We start from the raw sequence: 17495 nt of genomic DNA, 5'->3' as shown, positions 1-17495 counted from the left end.
TCCAGGCTCAGATCACATAAACATGTGGAGTGTGTGCGCGTGCACGTCCTTCTTCCTCGAGTATCTCTGAGTGCAGAGCGTCGACCGAGTGGATGCTGCTGAATTAAAGCCAGTGATCGACGGCGGGATTATCGTTTCTTCATATTTTCTTCTCACATATATGAAAACATTAAGTGTCAAATCATTAACACACATACAGCCCAAATGAAGAAATAATTACACATCAATTATCGCCAATAATATGAATGTGGGAAAAATAATTGGGATTAATTAGGCATCAGTGAAAATGTACATCTGTTACTTATTTGGAATAACAGGAGGGGAAAAAAGATAGATCATTTTTCAAAATGTATTTTGTTTTTTAGGGTGGACAGTAAAGGTGAAGTAGGTAAAGATTTTAACTAATAGCTACCCCAGTTGATGACTTACTTTAAGGCGATTATTTTTGCCTTAATTTACATATTACAAGTTTTCTGATATGTTTAGATATGCAAATCTTATTAAATATGAGCTAATTTGCATACATTTCCAGAATAGAAATGTGAACATTGGTTAAAGCCAGGTTCAAAATTCTTGTTTCACTTTGTTTTTCATTTTAGAGTCAAATGTTTTTACAGAGGGGATGTTGGATATCTCTTTTTTATCACTCCATAAATCAGAAAATACTGTCAACAACCATAAAAAGATCCATTTTCTCCATGTTTTTTAGGAATAAAATGTTGTATGAATCAGGCTATGAATGATATATGAGTGAACCCCTCTAAACCTTCAGAATATAGATAGGAATGGAACTGGAACATTTAGTTTATTTAAGAGCTACTGAAGTGGAGATTTCAGGCTCAGAAAACTCATTTTGAGAAAACGGCCTTCAAAGATATGGATTGTAACATACATTTTGAAGACACTACAAGTGAATAGGGTACAAAAACATAACTAGTAGATATCACCATGAAACTTCTCCAGTTGATTACATTAAGACAGATATTTTTTGTATTACAAGTTTTCTGAAATGTTATGATTAAATGTGTAAATGAGGCATTAGCTAATGCTAACTTTTGGTGAATTTAGGAGAAATCTACAGACGCAAATAGACAAAAATAAACACCTAAATGTGTATTTTGAATGTTTTCTTTCCACTAGTCTGAAAGAAGACATGCAAGGATGCAAAATAGCTCACAAAATGATGAAAAACAATGTGTTTGCCTGGGGTGTCTCCCCTTAAAGCAATGCAGCTTATTCCATAAATTATTTCTAAAAAAAAGAAGCTGTTCTGTCTTGTCTCGCTGTAGCACAACGCTCCCCGTGAGTCTGTAACTCTTGTTTTCCAGTCTGAGCTGTACAGGTGAATTGCTGCATCTCCCATTTTGTTTATGAGTAAACGGCTGTTGGTGGCAGGCATTTTAAGCTAATAGCTGCTTTAAATAGCTGCAATTAGTGAGGAGCATGAGATATTTAATCACTCTAGACCAATTAGTCTGTAATCAAGTAGTGTCCAAGAGCGAGCACGTTTTTGTCCTCCACTGTTCCTCTGCAAGCACCCGCCATATATTTCTCTGTGCGCCGGGAAGAGCAGTGATTAACACGCGGGGATATAGGCCCCCGTGGAACGCCGTAATGTGGAGTTAAATCAGGGAGAGAGGGAGGCGAGACACGACAGCCAAACCTGTTATTGCAGTTTAACATATGCAGAAGGTTAATTCAAGGCAGAGACGGTGGCGGGCATCCTCGTTTTATGTGTTTGCGTCACGGTGCGTTGTACAAATTTGCGGAATCAGGCGCTGCTGTGTTTTCTTCTATATGGCATCTTGAATCTTGGCTATACAATCAGAGATGGTAGTTTTACCCGGAATGGGAGGATAAAAGAGCGGTACATGATGATTCAATCCGAAATAGTGGGTGTCAGAAATTGCTAAATCCTTCTTGTAATTTTAGTTTTATAATGCAATGTTCTGCAAGAAAGTCCCTTTAAATCGGGGAAAACACACCAATGCACGCACACCTATGAGAGCAATGCATGGACGCACACACACGCACACACACACCTGTGTAAACAGTTGGCTCCACCTGCAGCCTGGCCAGTCCCTTTGTTTTGATAATAATGATACTGTGTTCATAATGACATTTCCAAGTGACTGGTCACAAGGCCGTGGCGTCCACTCCCTCGGCCTCATGCTCAAGGGTGGAAAACAGGTTGACCGATGTGGTTTGGGCCTCCTTATCAAACAGGATGTGATGCTTTCCCACGATCTGGAGTACAGAGGTAGAGTACATACACTGGGAGAACAAGGCCGCAGGTAGGAATTCAACCTGAACGTTTTTTTTTTGTGTGGAAAATTAGTCGGAAGGAGCTCATGAAGCTTCCGTGCGGGTTTCCGTCCTGCTGCTGCCGCTGCTGTCTCACTCCCAACAGGGATTATTTGGAAAATCCTGCAGTGCCAACGCTGGAGAGATGCAGGATGGGGCACCGCACTGAGGTAGCTTAATAGCGAGACAGTGGGAATTGTGAGTCAACATATGGCTGCGGCAAAGTATAATAGGAGGGGAGATGAATAATGAATCTAGGGATGGCAGCAGTTTGGGTGCTGACTAATAGAGAGGATTAGATCTACACATCATGGGGCTGTAATAGAAGTGTCCTGTTTTACTGTAACACTGAAGGAACACATGTCTTTATGGAACATCATGTAATAGGATAAAATGAGTGTAAATGTAAACAATGGCTGATTGCCTGCTGAATTAATGCCATATGTCTTTGCCAGGAAATGTTAAACATTTATTACATTCTTTATATTTTCTCTATTAATGTTAAAATATTTGTTGTGTAAATAAACTGTAGAAGAGCAGCTGGACAGCAGATAAACTGATCACGAGATGGGAGAAAAATCACGTGTCAAGACTGATTTTCCTAGCTCAACCCAAATTATGTTACAATTTCAAGAAATTGTTGCATGTGGCAAATAAACCTTCATATGGTGGTTATGACAACGCACCACTTCATCATCATTTTTCAAGTGTTGTTTCAATCTTTCTTGTCGTCATGGTTACATCAGTGTAATACTGATACTTTTAGTTGGAATTTGGTGATGAATTCGGGGTGGGCTTAAGGCCATATAGGCGGTCACCTTTAGGGGGGGGGCAGGTCGCCCTCTAAAAAAAATAAAATACAAAATTACAAATAATAAAAAAAATGCTGATGGGTGCCCTTCCACATTTTCTGCATTGAGGTAACAAATGAACAAATAAATATAAAAAGAAAGAAATACACTTTTCACCCCTGTAACTCTCTTCCTCACACTTTTTCATCTGCGTGGCCGCTCTTATTTTTTTAATAAAAGTGTAAATTGTAGTAAAATTGACTAGACACTTTTAAGCCAACAATATCAGGGACCAATTGTTTATTTATATTATAATATATAGTTATTTATGAAAATAAAAATCTTAATTTTTTTCTTAAAACCATTGTGATGCCTGATGTGTGTTGTGGTTTAACCTAGGGCACCAAATGGGCTATAGAGCCAGCCCTGGGTGAATTAAATGGTGTTGTGAAAGAAATTGACTGAACCGCCATGTAAATAAAATGGTTGGTTAAGTGTCAGTCAAAGTGTCAGCTGGGTTTACCTCCACCTCCATTTCCTAGACAGAATGCATTAGTGATGCTGTGTAGTCGTGGCTGCTGAAGCCTGGTTTGAACTCTCCGGCCCGTGTTGTGCTCTCTCTGAGAACCTGAATATCTTTAATCATATCAGGAAGGTCTAACTGTCAAGCTGGCCACCTGTGCTTTTACACTTTTTCTACCGTCTGTCACTCACACACACACACATTTCACATCACAAGGACGGTGCTTGTCAAGGGCAGCGAGGCCCGGCTCTCTTACTGTGGACTATAAACATACACACACGCACACACGCACACACACGCACACACGCACACACACACACACACACACACACACACACACACACACACACACACACACACACACATACACACAGGTGGCCTGCATGGCCTGCTTCCTCCTCACATGGTCACGGTGGTGCAGGGTGTCTGAGAGGTGTCTGCAGCACCCACATGGCGTCTCCGCCGCCGGGTTCGTCTGTGTCAAATGGCCGCTTTAACCCACATTCAGCAGGTTGACGTGAGGACAACTAAACAAGGGTCAGTGTGTCTACGAGAAAAAAGCTGCAGCTCCGTGGGAAAGAAGGAAGAAAGGAAGGATGTCCACTGTAAACTAATAACTCTGAGCTACATGAGGGCAGTTATTAAAGACAGCTGTCTCGGTGAATGTCACTAATGGTATTTAGGATCAATTTTGTAATTATGTTCAGAATAATTTACTTTTGAAAATCAGGACAAGTAGGGGTTGAACGAAGATGGATTTTTGCATTTACTTTTTTTGTAGGATCATAAACCATCAACATTATAATATAAATCTTTTATCCAATCTTTGAAACATTTGAAACAGTCAAGATATCCAGCTGTTTCTACTTGAATGCTCACATAAAACTCAATTAAGGCCTCAATTAAAAATGTGATTTTCAATTGCACGCTCCAGCGATTACATTGGGAGTTAGTATTTTTAACATCGTACTTCTTCACCGGACATTTTTCTTCCACATCTTTGTAAGGAAAGAGTGAGACCTTATCTGCTGAGAATGTGTTGTCTAGGAAGAGGTGTTAACTGGTTTATCTTCATTCATCATAGGTCACTCTGTAGGTGGAAATATCAGCCAAACACATAAAGTTAAATATAAATTCATGGTTAACCTGAATGTTGTGAATTTTCCAATTGTCTCTCCATTCTAATATCGTAATTTATCCAAAGAAATATGATTCGATTCGTGGCTTATGCTTTGCTATTACATTGAACATGCTGCAGAGGCCTATGTATGAATAAAGGTTGGTACATAACCTCATAAATCATTTGGTCTGTTGACGGTGGTTTTATTTTTGCATTATCCTTTTTATTTTGCAAAAATAATTATTATTCAAAACAATTATATCACTAATAGTTTATTTGTCATCAATACGATTGTATATGATTTTGCAAGAATATGATAATATTGCTTCTAGCATTTAAAATGAATGACACCTGGTTCAGTCACTACAGGTGAATAGGGTAAAACAAGAAACTTCCCCAGTTGATTACTTACATTAAGAGAATTATTTTTTTGTATTACAAGTTTTCTGAAATGTTATGTTTAAATATGCTAACTTTATGTAAATTTAGGAGGAATCTACAGATGCAAATAGTCAAAGTAGTAACACTAAATGTGTATTTGGGATGTTTTCTTTCCACTGGTATGAAAGACGACATGTTATGGAAGCAAATAGCCCAAAATTGACCATTCAATGAACAATTGCCTGTAGTGTCTCGCCTTAACACAAATCTGCCTTCTTGGCTGTCACTTATATTTTCACAGTCCAGCTGAAGAGATGTGTGTGATGACATTAATAAAAGCCTACAAACCAAAAAAAAAAAGCTTTATCCCTAAATCCTGTAAAACAGGCTTAAGCGATGATATCTGACAACATTTGAATATGTTTATCCACCCTTTACTTTCCATGAAGCTCAAATTATGTGTAGTTTAGTGGTATATTACACTCCACCTCCCTCTTATTCCTCATTATTTCGTGTGGCAGCGTTACTGAAACCAAAAAACCAAGATGCTCCTTGAGACAAAACTCGAGACGACACAATTCTTCCTGGAAACTTTAATTGTTTTGACAACTCCTCACAAGCCAGTGAAGGTCAAGTCCAACAGTGCAGCTGACAGTAATGTACAAGTGCCCTCTCACACTGGCAGGAGGGTGGTGAGGTAAATTCGGTGTTCAATGTCATGAAAAATAAAGGCTTTTTCTTTTCTCTCTCTCTCTTTACATTAACAATGTTCTGCCGACTCTCCAACAGGGAAATCTTTGCCCGTCTGAATACAAATTGGTTGTTGTCCAAAAAGGAGTCTGTTAATGTTCACATATTTCATCAATTCATAACCAGAGTTTAATGATTTCACGGTGTCAATCATTAACTTCTCAAGGAGAAGCTCCGACCGCACAAAAAGAACCGAGACATTGTTTTGCACTGATCTTTTTTTAAACACTGTCAGAAGTGCCGTAGCTCTCCAGATTTATTTTTTTAACAAGAGTGCAATGTAACAGAATCAAATCAGGCCTTTAAAAAAAGATCAAACAGCAGAGCGACCCATCGCTTCAAGTGGGTCAAAGTCGTCATAGTTAATGAGTACAAAACAATTCAAAGAGAAAGCAGAGCAGGGCAAATAATAGAAAAGAAGTTGTGTTGAACTCCACCACGTATCTACAACAGAGAGGGCTGCTTCAGTGCACATTCAACATCTCTGCAATGAGCCTGACATGCTACATATTGAACTATTCCAAAAAACACTGCAAAGAGTTAACTGATATCATCATGTGAGGACATTATTGGCAGAGCATAACCATTCACTAAACACGATATTTACATAACGACAAAAAAAGGTTTTAATAAAAATATCTTATAATTACAATAGTCTATTTTAAGCATATAAGTCTTCCTTCCACATACTTTTTATAGAACATTTGTGTCTCTATATGTACATCCTTAATTATCTCGAATCAGAATTGTTCTTCTTTACAATATCAAACATGTTATAATTCCAGGGATGACACCCCTGTTCAACACAAATCATCTATTTGAAACAATAGATGTCCAAAAAAAACATGAACAATGATTTTTTTCGCAGTTTAGTAAAGCTTTAAACTGGAGTCGTTTTTAGTTATTCTTTTAAGCACAATTCACAAACAGTTTTCAGAGCCGTCCAACAAAAAACTTCTCAGCGTGGGGAGTCCATGTTTTCACTCTTATTTAGAACATTTTCAAGTGACAAGAAGTAAAGTTAAACAGGAGGAAGGAGGGTCGAGATACTGACTCCTTGTTCAAATGGCACCAACAACAACAAAAAAAAGCTGATTTGAATAGTGATTTTTATTTGGGTTGAATTCCTTCCCAGCGTTTTTTTGAAATCCCCCTTGTGATTGTGCCTCCAGTTGGGTGTGAGTCCCTGGCGAAGCTTTTGCTGGCTTTGGAGCGGCTCTGTGCGGCCTACACACCTGTGGAGGGGATGAATAGCAGTGGAAGAGGGGGGGTGAGCTGCAGAGCTCCAGACTGACTGGCGCCACCGACAAAACAGAGGCCATGCTTGATCAACAACCCAAAACAAACCAGGTCAAACAACAAGCTCCTCAGGCTGTTGGGCAAGGCAGCACAGACTCTCACATATAGAGTGTCTTACTGCAAACGCACACTGTGCTTTTAGCATTATCCAGGTGTGTTTAGACTCTGTCTATACTAGAACTAGTGCTATAAATCAGCAGCTTGAATGGAACTGAGAGGGACAGACAGAGAGTGAATGAGAGAGAGAGAGGAAGGAGTGTGTGTGTGTGTGTGTGTGTGTGTGTGTGTGAAAGAGAGGGCAAGCTGAGGTTTTTAACCCTCTCTTCTTCCCAGATTGCTACACCGGTGACAGTTATTGCGCAAAGCACAGCTGCCTCTGAGGTTGTTGCCAATTTCATGTTCCTCAATTATTATTATTTTCTTTGACATGTTCTGGCCTCCATATAGCACTCTGGAGATTGTCAATTTACACCACTACATACCAGCTACAATAATCAAGTTAATGGGGATGCTTCACTGTTGAGGTGTTTATTTTGTGGATCCCTGATTTAAATTTAAATTTAAATTAAAAAAACAGCAACCAAACTTCTGATTGTATAAACAAAAAATTATAATAATTAAAAAAAAAAAATGTAAAAATAATGAGTGTAAAATTGAAGTCAACTTACCAAAATGCAGTGCTTATATCTCAGCGGCATAAAATAGAGTCCTCCGGCTTTTTCACTATTGACGTCCTCTACAAGAAGAAGAAGAAGAAGAAAAGAAGAAACATGTAAAACGACTTGTCTCGCATGGATAGAATAAATAAAAAGGCCTAACAGCCCTGCTAAATAAATAAATGATATACAGTGAGAGCAGCAGAGAATTAGCCCTCTATATCTCCCCATAATCAATTCTCTTATAGCCTATTGAATAACAAATTGGCCTTATTGTGCGCAGTGGAGTGGAGTGGGTTGCAGAGCTGAGGCACTTCACCAAACCCGGGATAAGGTGGGCCTCTGACACGCACTGGCATTATCATGCAAATCACAATAAAGCCCGCAATCAAGTGCGCAATCGAACCCACGACAAATGCGCGTTTTTTTGTTTTGTTTTTACGCATGATTTTTCAAGGTCTGTGACGTGAGGTGTTCTACAGCGTTTGGATTGTATTTTGAAAGGACAATGACATACAATGATAACAGGCACGACGCGCTTTGTCTGAGTGGGACTGGAGGACGGCGGTCTGGCACAAGGAGGGACAGTAAAGAGGTCTCCAGATAAAGTCCCAGTCTCCCAGTCTTACCTGGTGGTGGTCGACGTTGAGCACCGTCAGCGGTGTCCGGTTGGAGGCTGGTGGAGGACAGGTCCCGGTCCTCTGTGGCTGTGTCTGTGTCTGCTGCTTATGGAGAGAAGGGTGCGTCTCCAGAGCCAGCTGCAGGTCCAGGATGTAGTCTATGACATGCTGGAGGATCTCCACTTTGCTCACTTTCTTATCCTGTGGGATGGTGGGCACCAGGCGCTTCAGCCGGCTGTAGCAGTCGTTCATGTCGTACTGCAGGCAGAACAGGTCCTCCTCTTCCATCCTGCACCGGGCGATGTTCAGGCTCTGCTTGGACAGATAGTGAAGGGAGAGCTGGCTGCTGCTGTTGGAGGAGGTGGAGGAGGAGGAGGAGTCCTGGGGCTGGAGGACCGGAGGAGGAACAGCCTTCATCTTAGATAAACCAGCGGATCAGGCAACGAAAGGAGAAACAAAATAATAATTTCTGGTAACAGGAGGTATTTGAGATTACACCACCACGGCGCTGTGAACACGACCAAAAAAAAAAGCGCTACTCTAAATAGAGCGAGTGGGAATAAGAATCGAGCAAAAGGCGGAATGAATACTAGTCTGTCAACACATCCCGTGGTGGAGCCGCACAGTCACAGCTCCTCTGACTTCAGCAGGCTCGGTGTGAAAGGAATGAATAGATCTCCTACATTTATAGAGGAGAGGGGAGGCGCCAAGCCAGTCGGCTGACAGACAGACAGAGAGAGAGAGACAGACAGAGAGACAGACAGATCAGAGGAGAGAGAGAGAAGCTGGTCAATCACCGGCAGCCCGCTGAACCACCGACCCAACGACGGAGCCCAGAAAAAGGCGTGTCTCTCATTCTGCGTGCGCTGCGGTGGGCTGCCTGTTGGTAGGAGAGGAGAGGTGTGTGTGTGAGAGAGAGAGAGAGAGAGAGAGAGAGACGATTTAAAACAGTCAATTGCGCATTACCATCGCTGGCTGTACAAAGAAAAAAAAAGTCTCCAGTATATTTACGTCCAGGCCTCTCCTGAAGATGTTTCTGTGGTCGATCCATCCAGAGAGGCGATGATGTATTTGCACAATATCCAGCAGGCTGATTAGCGTCGTATTGCATCTTTAGTGCCGTGGAGTCATTGATGCGTAATTACGCACAGCCTCGCTGGTATTGATCACTCCCGTGACAGATGATCCCGAGACAAACCACCTGGTTAGAAGAAGCAGGAAGCTGCTTTTACCTCACTGGGGGAAATGAAACCAAAAGCTGACAGCAGCTGAACAATTTAACTCCTCAATAAATAAATAAAAGCTCACCTAATGTAGGTAATCCTGATACATTTTTAGGATTTGCAGCATATAGTTGTGAGACTCGGAGATGCGCAACACATCTCTCTCTGGAAACAGGCACATCTGGCTGTAGATGTTTTGAAAGTTGATGAATGTTTTTTTGATATCTTATGATTTTGAAATTGGCTCTTTGTCTTCGTTTTCAATTGTTATGTTTGTTTTATGTGTGCAACTGTGTAACTGTGGTGCTGCCATATCTTGGCCAGGACACTCTTGGAAAAGAGATTTTTAATCTCGATGAGTTTTTACTCCTGGTTAAATAAAGGTTAAATAATAAAAAAAAAAACATCTCTATACTTTCTGTTGCAGTCAATGGGGAGTTTTTGACTTTATTTCAGTCTGTTATTTATCCATGACTCATTCAGTGAATTTTTTTTATTTTTTATCATATTTATTACTTGAGCACATCTAGCTCATCATCATCTCTGATTGAGTAAATTGTCCTTATATATGACTTCATATGACAAACATTTTGGTTCTCACAGCCCTGATTGCAGCTCTATAGGGATAGACTGGACAGGTCAATTTGGCGGCGCCTCCTTGCCTCTCCTTCCTCCAGCTGTGTGTTATTGTGCCTCCTGCATTCCTCCGCTCTCTGGGACTCTCTCCTTCTCTCACAGCCGCCTATTGAGTCGCCCCGTCGGGCAGACTGCCTGGCGCCACACGTGGGGAGCTCTTCCATTCTCACTCACACAGCTCCTCTCCTCTCCTCTCCTCTGCTCTGCTCCTCTCCTCTCCTCTCCTCTCCTCTGCTTTGCTCTCCTCTCCTCTGGTCTCCTCTCCTCTGCTCTCCTCTGCTCTCCTCTCCTCTCCTCTCCTCTGCTTTGCTCTCCTCTCCTCTGGTCTCCTCTCCTCTGCTCTCCTCTCCTTTCCTCTCCTCTCCCCTCCTCTCTTTCTTTCCTTCTTTATTTCTTGTCAGGCAGGTTGCCAAGACAACATGGAAGCCACACTCAGCTTCAATTCAGCATGAATCCTGAGTGTTTTCCATCCAGGATTCATCCAGGGGGCCCTGAGGTCTGAGTTGAGCAGCGATGACATGACACCCACCTCGGTGCCTCTTTGGAGGTTTAATGTCCCAAACTTTATGGGAACCACCACAGTCTCCTCTGTCATGAATATTGAAAGGCTTAAATGACTTTAAATGGATGTTTTCCTCTCCTCTCCTGTCTCTCCGTCTTCCTCCCTCTGTCTCTCTCTTCCTCTCTGTTTTTCTGTTGCCATGGGAAGTGACTGTTCTGCTCAGTAATGTGTGCAACAATGTTTGGTTCAGGGACAACTTCAAAGGGGTCAGTGGTATGAATCTGTGATGGTAGCCTTTCCACTGGCAACACGGCGCATGAACTCTCGCCCGTGACATGCCGATGAGGGACGAGGCCTGAGAGGAAAACACTGTCCGGTTTAGCCTTAGCAGTGACTCACTAATGCTTACATTTTGACCATTTATGTCCATAATGAAACAGTTGGAGATTCTACACAGAGTCTGAATTTCAAGCTTTTGGCTCCCTCGCTGAAGGCTAATGGGTTGCAAAAACTTGCTGCCAAGAATTCATTTGCAGATTCCACAGAAATGAACCCAGACAGTAGCTGTAGACAAATAAAATGAGACATTCAAAGGCCACAAAGTGCATTTCCATCCACCTGCTTTTATCCAAATTTTTAAATTGTGGAAACACCAGAAATGAAAATAAAAAAACTTGAAATTAAAAAGGGGAATGAAGCAAGTGACTTCAAAATCACTGAGGGGAAAATTTGCAGCAAATGAATTAGATCTGTGTGGAGCGATGAGGAGACTGTAACTTTCCTCAAATTTATAAATGAAACGAATATAAATGCCATATTTCCATCATGTTTTCCACCAGACCAGTTGAGGAAATACCAAGCACCGCCCACCAGCTGGAGCACAGCCAATAGGAACACTCAATAGGAACGCTCTTTCTCTGAAATGACCTGTGATTGGTCAAAGTCTCCCGTCACGGGCTACATTTTTTAAAGCCTGAAAACAGAGCCATGAGGAGGTGCAGAAGTGTAGTTTTCTCTCAGAGCACTTCAATTACAATATTCTGAAAGGTTATTATGGAATTTTTGCCCAATGATGCCAAAAATATACAGCTTCAGGTTCAGAGAATAACCTTGCTAAAAGCACAGAGTTTGGTGTGTCCTGTGTGTGTTGCTAGTGTGTGTAAGCAGGAATGTAAACAAGGTGTACTTTGACTCTTTGTGCTCAGTAACCTTGTTATAGTCTATTCTTGTCTGTCTTTAGCCCCGTACCCAGTCAATGATACATAGATCGACCTCACTTTTAACACAAGCAATAATTCAAAGTTGGTCGGAACAAAGGAGGAAACACGAGTGTGCGTTATCTTTTGCCCTTCTGTCTTCGTGTTTGCTTTCTCGTGCCTCCTTTGCATGTACTTCTCTAATTGTGGCCCTTCTGGCTCTACTTCCCTAAAGGTTTATAGCAGTGCTGACGGGGGACTGGAGCCAAGTAACTAGAGACTCATTACTAGATAAGCCTGATGAGTGACGCTCTGTGTTTGTTGTGGCTACACAGTGTGTGGAGACAGAGATCAGACTACTAACTTAACCAGTCGGCTCTTTCTCACATAACTGCACGTGTGCAGTTCAGGAGAGAAACTGAGTCGGTAGCCGGAGACAGTCTTGCATTAGCAGTGTTTCAACTCTTTCGTGGTGGGCCAACAGTGCAGCAACCATGTACAAAGTGGAAATTGCATGATGGCCACATCTGTGCAAGAGGTTTCCCTGGGATGTGGTTGAAGTTGCGATGGTTGGGTGACACATAAACACTCTTACGTGACAGAGGCGGCCTAACACCTCTTATTCCCTCATGGCATTAAACAGGAGATAATCTCACTTCATTATGATGGTAACCACCTTTTTCTCTTCAACATGTTGTATCAGAAGGACTTTTTTTGGCCATTGTGAGGACGACAATTGGGTCCAAAATGGACATGAAACACATTTATGAAAAGTTTTAACTGAGAGCATCTTGAATTCAAGGTATATTTTGTTTGAAATAATTTAATTCCACCAGCTAACAAGGTTAAGTGGAAGGCTGACCCGTTAGCCACAAAGATCATGTTTTTGATGCCAGTGTACACGTTATAACCAGATGTAACACAGTATTCCCATGCTTAAAGCTTTTACTATCATATCGTCTCTATAACGACATGTGTATACTCACTTGGTCCATTACAACAATTACAGCAAAATTGACCAACGATAAAATACACTGGGTGGATAACTTGAACTGACAACATGCTGCTGACCATTGTGCATGATTAGGTTTATCCAGTGTGGTCAGATAGCAGAAGAAGAAGCATACTTGCCAAACCTTCCGATTTTCCCGGGAGACTCCTATTTTTCATTGCCCTCTCCCGGTTTCCACCCGGTGTCACAATTCTCCCGTATTTCTCCAATTTGTCTTTTTGGAGTTGTTTTGTGTTTTTTTTTTAGTTGTTTTGTTTATTTTGGGAGTTGTTTTGTGTCTAGTTGGAGTTGTTTTTTGTCTCTTTGTGGTTGTTTTGTGTCTCTTTGGAGTTGTTTTGTATCTTTCTGTCCTATTTTTCATTGCCCTCTCCCGGTTTCCTCCTGGTGTCACAATTCCCCCGTATTTCTCCCGATTTGTCTTTTTGGAGTTGTTTTGTTTATTTTGGGAGTTGTTTTGTGTGTCTTTGCGGTTGTTTTGTGTCTTTTTCAAGTTGTTTTGTGTCTTTTTGGAGTCGTTTTGTGTGTCTTTGCGGCTGTTTTATGTGTCTTTGCGGCTGTTTTGTGTCTTTTTCAAGTTGTTTTGTGTCTTTTTGGAGTTGTTTCGTGTCTCTGTGGTTGTTTTGTGTTTTTTTTGGAGTTTTGTGTTTTTTTCCTGTTGATTTGTGTCTCTTTGTAGTTGTTTTGCTTGTCTTTGTAGTTTTTAGGCTCATCTTTTTTGGTCGTTTTCAGTGGCTTCATACAGAAGTTCTGACACTAACAAGCCAACTACCTATAACCTTATCAGATTCTAAGGAGCACGGGGGCTGTGCCTCCCCTGGCCCGGCCATTTCGGTCTGTTTGTTAAGGATATTACTGGTTTGCCTTCTCATCCAGTCACTCCCGGTTGGATTATCTAGCATGTTTTATCTTTACAACTGGAATCCGGACAGTTAACCTTCCCAGTGTGAGCGGGACAAAAATACTAATAGCTGTCCGAAAACTTTTTTAATGATATGTCAATAGCTCCATACCAGGCTGTGCTGTCTGGCCTGACTGCCACACACTCTTCTTCTCTCCAGGTCGTCCATTTGCAATACTCGCCTCTGTCCCTCGCGGCCCATCTCTGGATACCATCACGGCTACCTCTGAAACCCTCCACACAACAGCTCAGAAACCTTCACTATACACCGACTCCTGAACTCAGCCCCAGGCAGCTGTGCAGGTTGGCTGTCTGCTTGTGGTTTTGTTTGGTGACAGAACCGTCTCTCCAGCTGACACAGTTTGCCCGACAGTTCTCAGAGTAGAACAGACAATAGCTTGTAAATAATACCCCCAACAGGTGGATTGGCTTTCTGTTATTGGGTCTGCGTGGTTTGTGCTGGCTGGTAACACTCTCTGTCTCCAACAGCTTGCACAACAGTTTTAATCCCTCAAAGTATATCCACTGTTTTTTACTAGTTATCAGGTGTAGGAGAGCTGCCTGTATCTGCTGAACCCAGATCTGTCCGCGTCGGCTGGCTCAGCTGTGGTTGTGACGGGTGGTGCCTCTCCAGGTGACACAGTTTGCACAACATGCCTTATTCCCTGATGGCCTCGCAGCTAAACACAACAGCTCTCTCTGTGTCATTTACACAGGTGCATTCAGTGTTTACTCTGTGCAACCTGAGTAACCATCCACACACACACACACACACACATGCACGCCTACTTACAAACACACACACACACACACACAAATGCATCACGAGAGACACCCGAGAGATGTTACATTAAACAAAAAGAAAAGAGTGATTGACCGCTGCGGATAAGTTGACTTCTTTTAGCTTTTTTGCTGTCAAAACTAAAAGCTACAACATGATGGAAAATGTGCTTCAGAGTAAAAATAGAGTAGAAAGAAACTCCATTTAGATAATGCTCTCCGCAGACAGGCGCACCATGTGCCAGTCCACCTGTGGGGTTTGTGTTTAGTAGCCATGATCTATTCTCATATTAACTGTGCTAAAAGGGGGAGCTGTGTTCTGGGCCACACTCATTTAGGTCAGAAGCAGTTCAGTCAAGTCTAAAAGCATTATTCACTGCTTTCTTGTCATTGCCACTGGGAGTTTTTACAGAACTCTCCCAGCTGCTACTTTCACTTCCCCATTTCCCACCGTGGTCACATCAAACACTCCTGACCTGGCGTTTTGGATGCTCGCTCAGTTTGGCCGTGTCCTGTTTGTACTCCAAACTGTGGAGAGACCCAACAACATGTAGGTGCAGACAGAGGTGTGTGTGTTTGTGATGATCTCACTGTGTGTGTGTGTGTGTGTGTGTGTGTGTGTGTGTGTGTGTGTGAGGGACAACAGGTGCACCTTTGTTGCATTCTGTTGTACAGCTGCTGCCCTGCTTGCTGTTTCTTCTGCTAGCATCTGAACCGAAATCCTCACTTCTTTTAAGTTTAAAGTGGCAGTAGGCAGTATATTTTTGGCATCATTGGGCAAAAAATCCATAATAACCTTTCAGCATATTTTAATTCAAGTGTTCTGAGAGATAACTAAACTTCACCTCCTCGTGGCTCTGTTTTTACGGGAGATTTTAGCCAATCACAGGTCATTTCAGAGAGAGCGTTCCTATTGAGCGTTCCTATTGGCTGTGCTCCGGCTGGTGGGCGGTGCTTGGTATTTCCTCAACTGATCTCAACATGGCTGCTGGGTCACAAACTTTCTAATTTTACAGCTAAACAGTACACTACAAGATGTTTCTGAAAACATTTGAGGAGAGAAATAGACATTACAGTAACAGAATATCGATTCATATTTGATCAACGCTGCCTAGTTTGACCGTTTGACCGTTTGATCAGAGTTCGCGAGTGATTGACAGTCGGCTCTGATAGACGGCAGCTGGACGATAGACTCCAGATCAGCTCTGATTGGTTGTTTTCCTCTGGTCTGTGAAATCTTGCAGATGCCATTAGGAGCACCGGAGGACACAGGGGTACATGATTTTTTTTCAAATTACCTGTCTCATGAACTACTGTCAGGATATAGCCACCGTTTTATAAAAATAACTTTTTTTAATCTTATTTGCTCCAATCTCGCCCACTGCTGCTCTCATGTAAATGTTAGCTGTTTTTATTTGACGTTGTGAAACATGACTCTCGCTCGGCTGATACGGTAGAGTCATCCTTTCTCCAATCACAGTCAGAAAAGCAAACAGGAATTGAGAAATTGGACAAAGTTTCCATGACATGTTTTGTTAAACTTGTCAAAGGTCGGTACAATAGTCACCCAAACTCAAATGCTGGTCATTCGCTGCAGTGTTATAACTCTTAAGCATACAGTATGTTAAGAAATAGCAGGAGACTAACATTATCTCAGCAGTGAAAAATGAGCTCTAAATGAGCCCCATTTAGCTATTAAGCTATATAATGAATGAGTAACCCAGTCTGGTGGTTTGGTGGAGAAATCTGGTTAAAAAAATCTTTTGCGCACCTGAACTGGAAGCTTACATGAGCTTTTGTCATTTTTCAAAATGTATTAATCTCCAGGCCCTCACTTTGAATATTATTAGTTATGAACTCTCACTCTACATAGTATATGTTTTGTGGTAAATGTACCATAGCATCGAGCAAATTATTGACAGGGAACAACTGAAACAGTGATTTACAATATAATTAAAGTTATGTTGAACGAACAGGATGTTGGATCTCCCCATATTTCCGATGCAGGCTGTTGTGATTGAGTTGGTAATCTACTTGTAACCACACTGTGAGAGACATAAAGAATTATGAATGACCCACCCTGACAAACCACTGCACCCAGTGTGCTATGTACAGTATGTGTCAGCAGTGCAGTTTATCTGATTACAATTTGTTGATGTCACGTAGGGAAATTAATTTGGAAGGAATTATATGAATTATAATACTGTAAATAGTAGAGCTGTCAAAGTTAACATGACAATAATGCATTATCGCACATTTTTCCAGTTTTAACGTCACTAATTTCTTGAACGCATCAATGCAACTTGCGATTTTTAGGTTGTTCGGGCTCAGTTTTAAAGCTAGAATGGAGATACCGGTATCATATGAGACTAGAAAACCTAAGGAATTGATTAGTACGATGGATTCATGTCATCCATGTCACACTAGCTTAATTTCTCATGAAGGAGGTTAAATAACGCTCCAAACTTGTGCAAAATTTTGGCGAGGAAAAACTGACATGGCCATATTGAAAGTGGTCCCTTGACCTCTGACCTCAAGATATGTGAATGTAAATGGGTTATATGGGTACCCACGAGTCTCCCCTTTACAGACATGCCCACTTTATGATAATCACATCCAGTTTGGGGCAAGTCATAGTCAAATCAGCACACTGACAGCTGTTGTTGCCTGTTGGGCTGCAGTTTGCCATGTTATGATTTGAGCATATTTTTTATGCCTCAAGAAGAAGTCTTAAAGTATTGAAGACAGATTAAGGCATTGTTGGTTTTGGTCTTTTCATGGAAAGAAGAAAAATACAAAAGAAC

At 41.6% G+C, this 17495-nt stretch overlaps 1 protein-coding gene across 1 annotated transcript; it reads right to left on the bottom strand.

Moving 5' to 3' along the window:
- Positions 1 to 5697: 5697 nt before the first annotated feature.
- Positions 5698 to 9277, bottom strand: id4 (inhibitor of DNA binding 4). The gene is made up of 3 exons (XM_037785335.1): positions 8454 to 9277; positions 7837 to 7904; positions 5698 to 7104 (listed from the first exon to the last, which is right to left on the bottom strand). The coding sequence occupies exons 1-2, from the start codon at positions 8859 to 8861 to the stop codon at positions 7857 to 7859; spliced, it is 456 nt and encodes a 151-aa protein (XP_037641263.1). The 5' UTR covers positions 8862 to 9277; the 3' UTR covers positions 5698 to 7104; positions 7837 to 7856.
- Positions 9278 to 17495: the final 8218 nt, after the last annotated feature.

This window comes from Sebastes umbrosus, chromosome 11, assembly GCF_015220745.1.
Source record: "Sebastes umbrosus isolate fSebUmb1 chromosome 11, fSebUmb1.pri, whole genome shotgun sequence".
NCBI classification, from domain to species: domain Eukaryota; kingdom Metazoa; phylum Chordata; class Actinopteri; order Perciformes; family Sebastidae; genus Sebastes; species Sebastes umbrosus.
The sequence above is the reverse complement of the archived record's forward strand: the minus strand, read 5'-3'. Positions and strand labels throughout refer to the sequence as shown.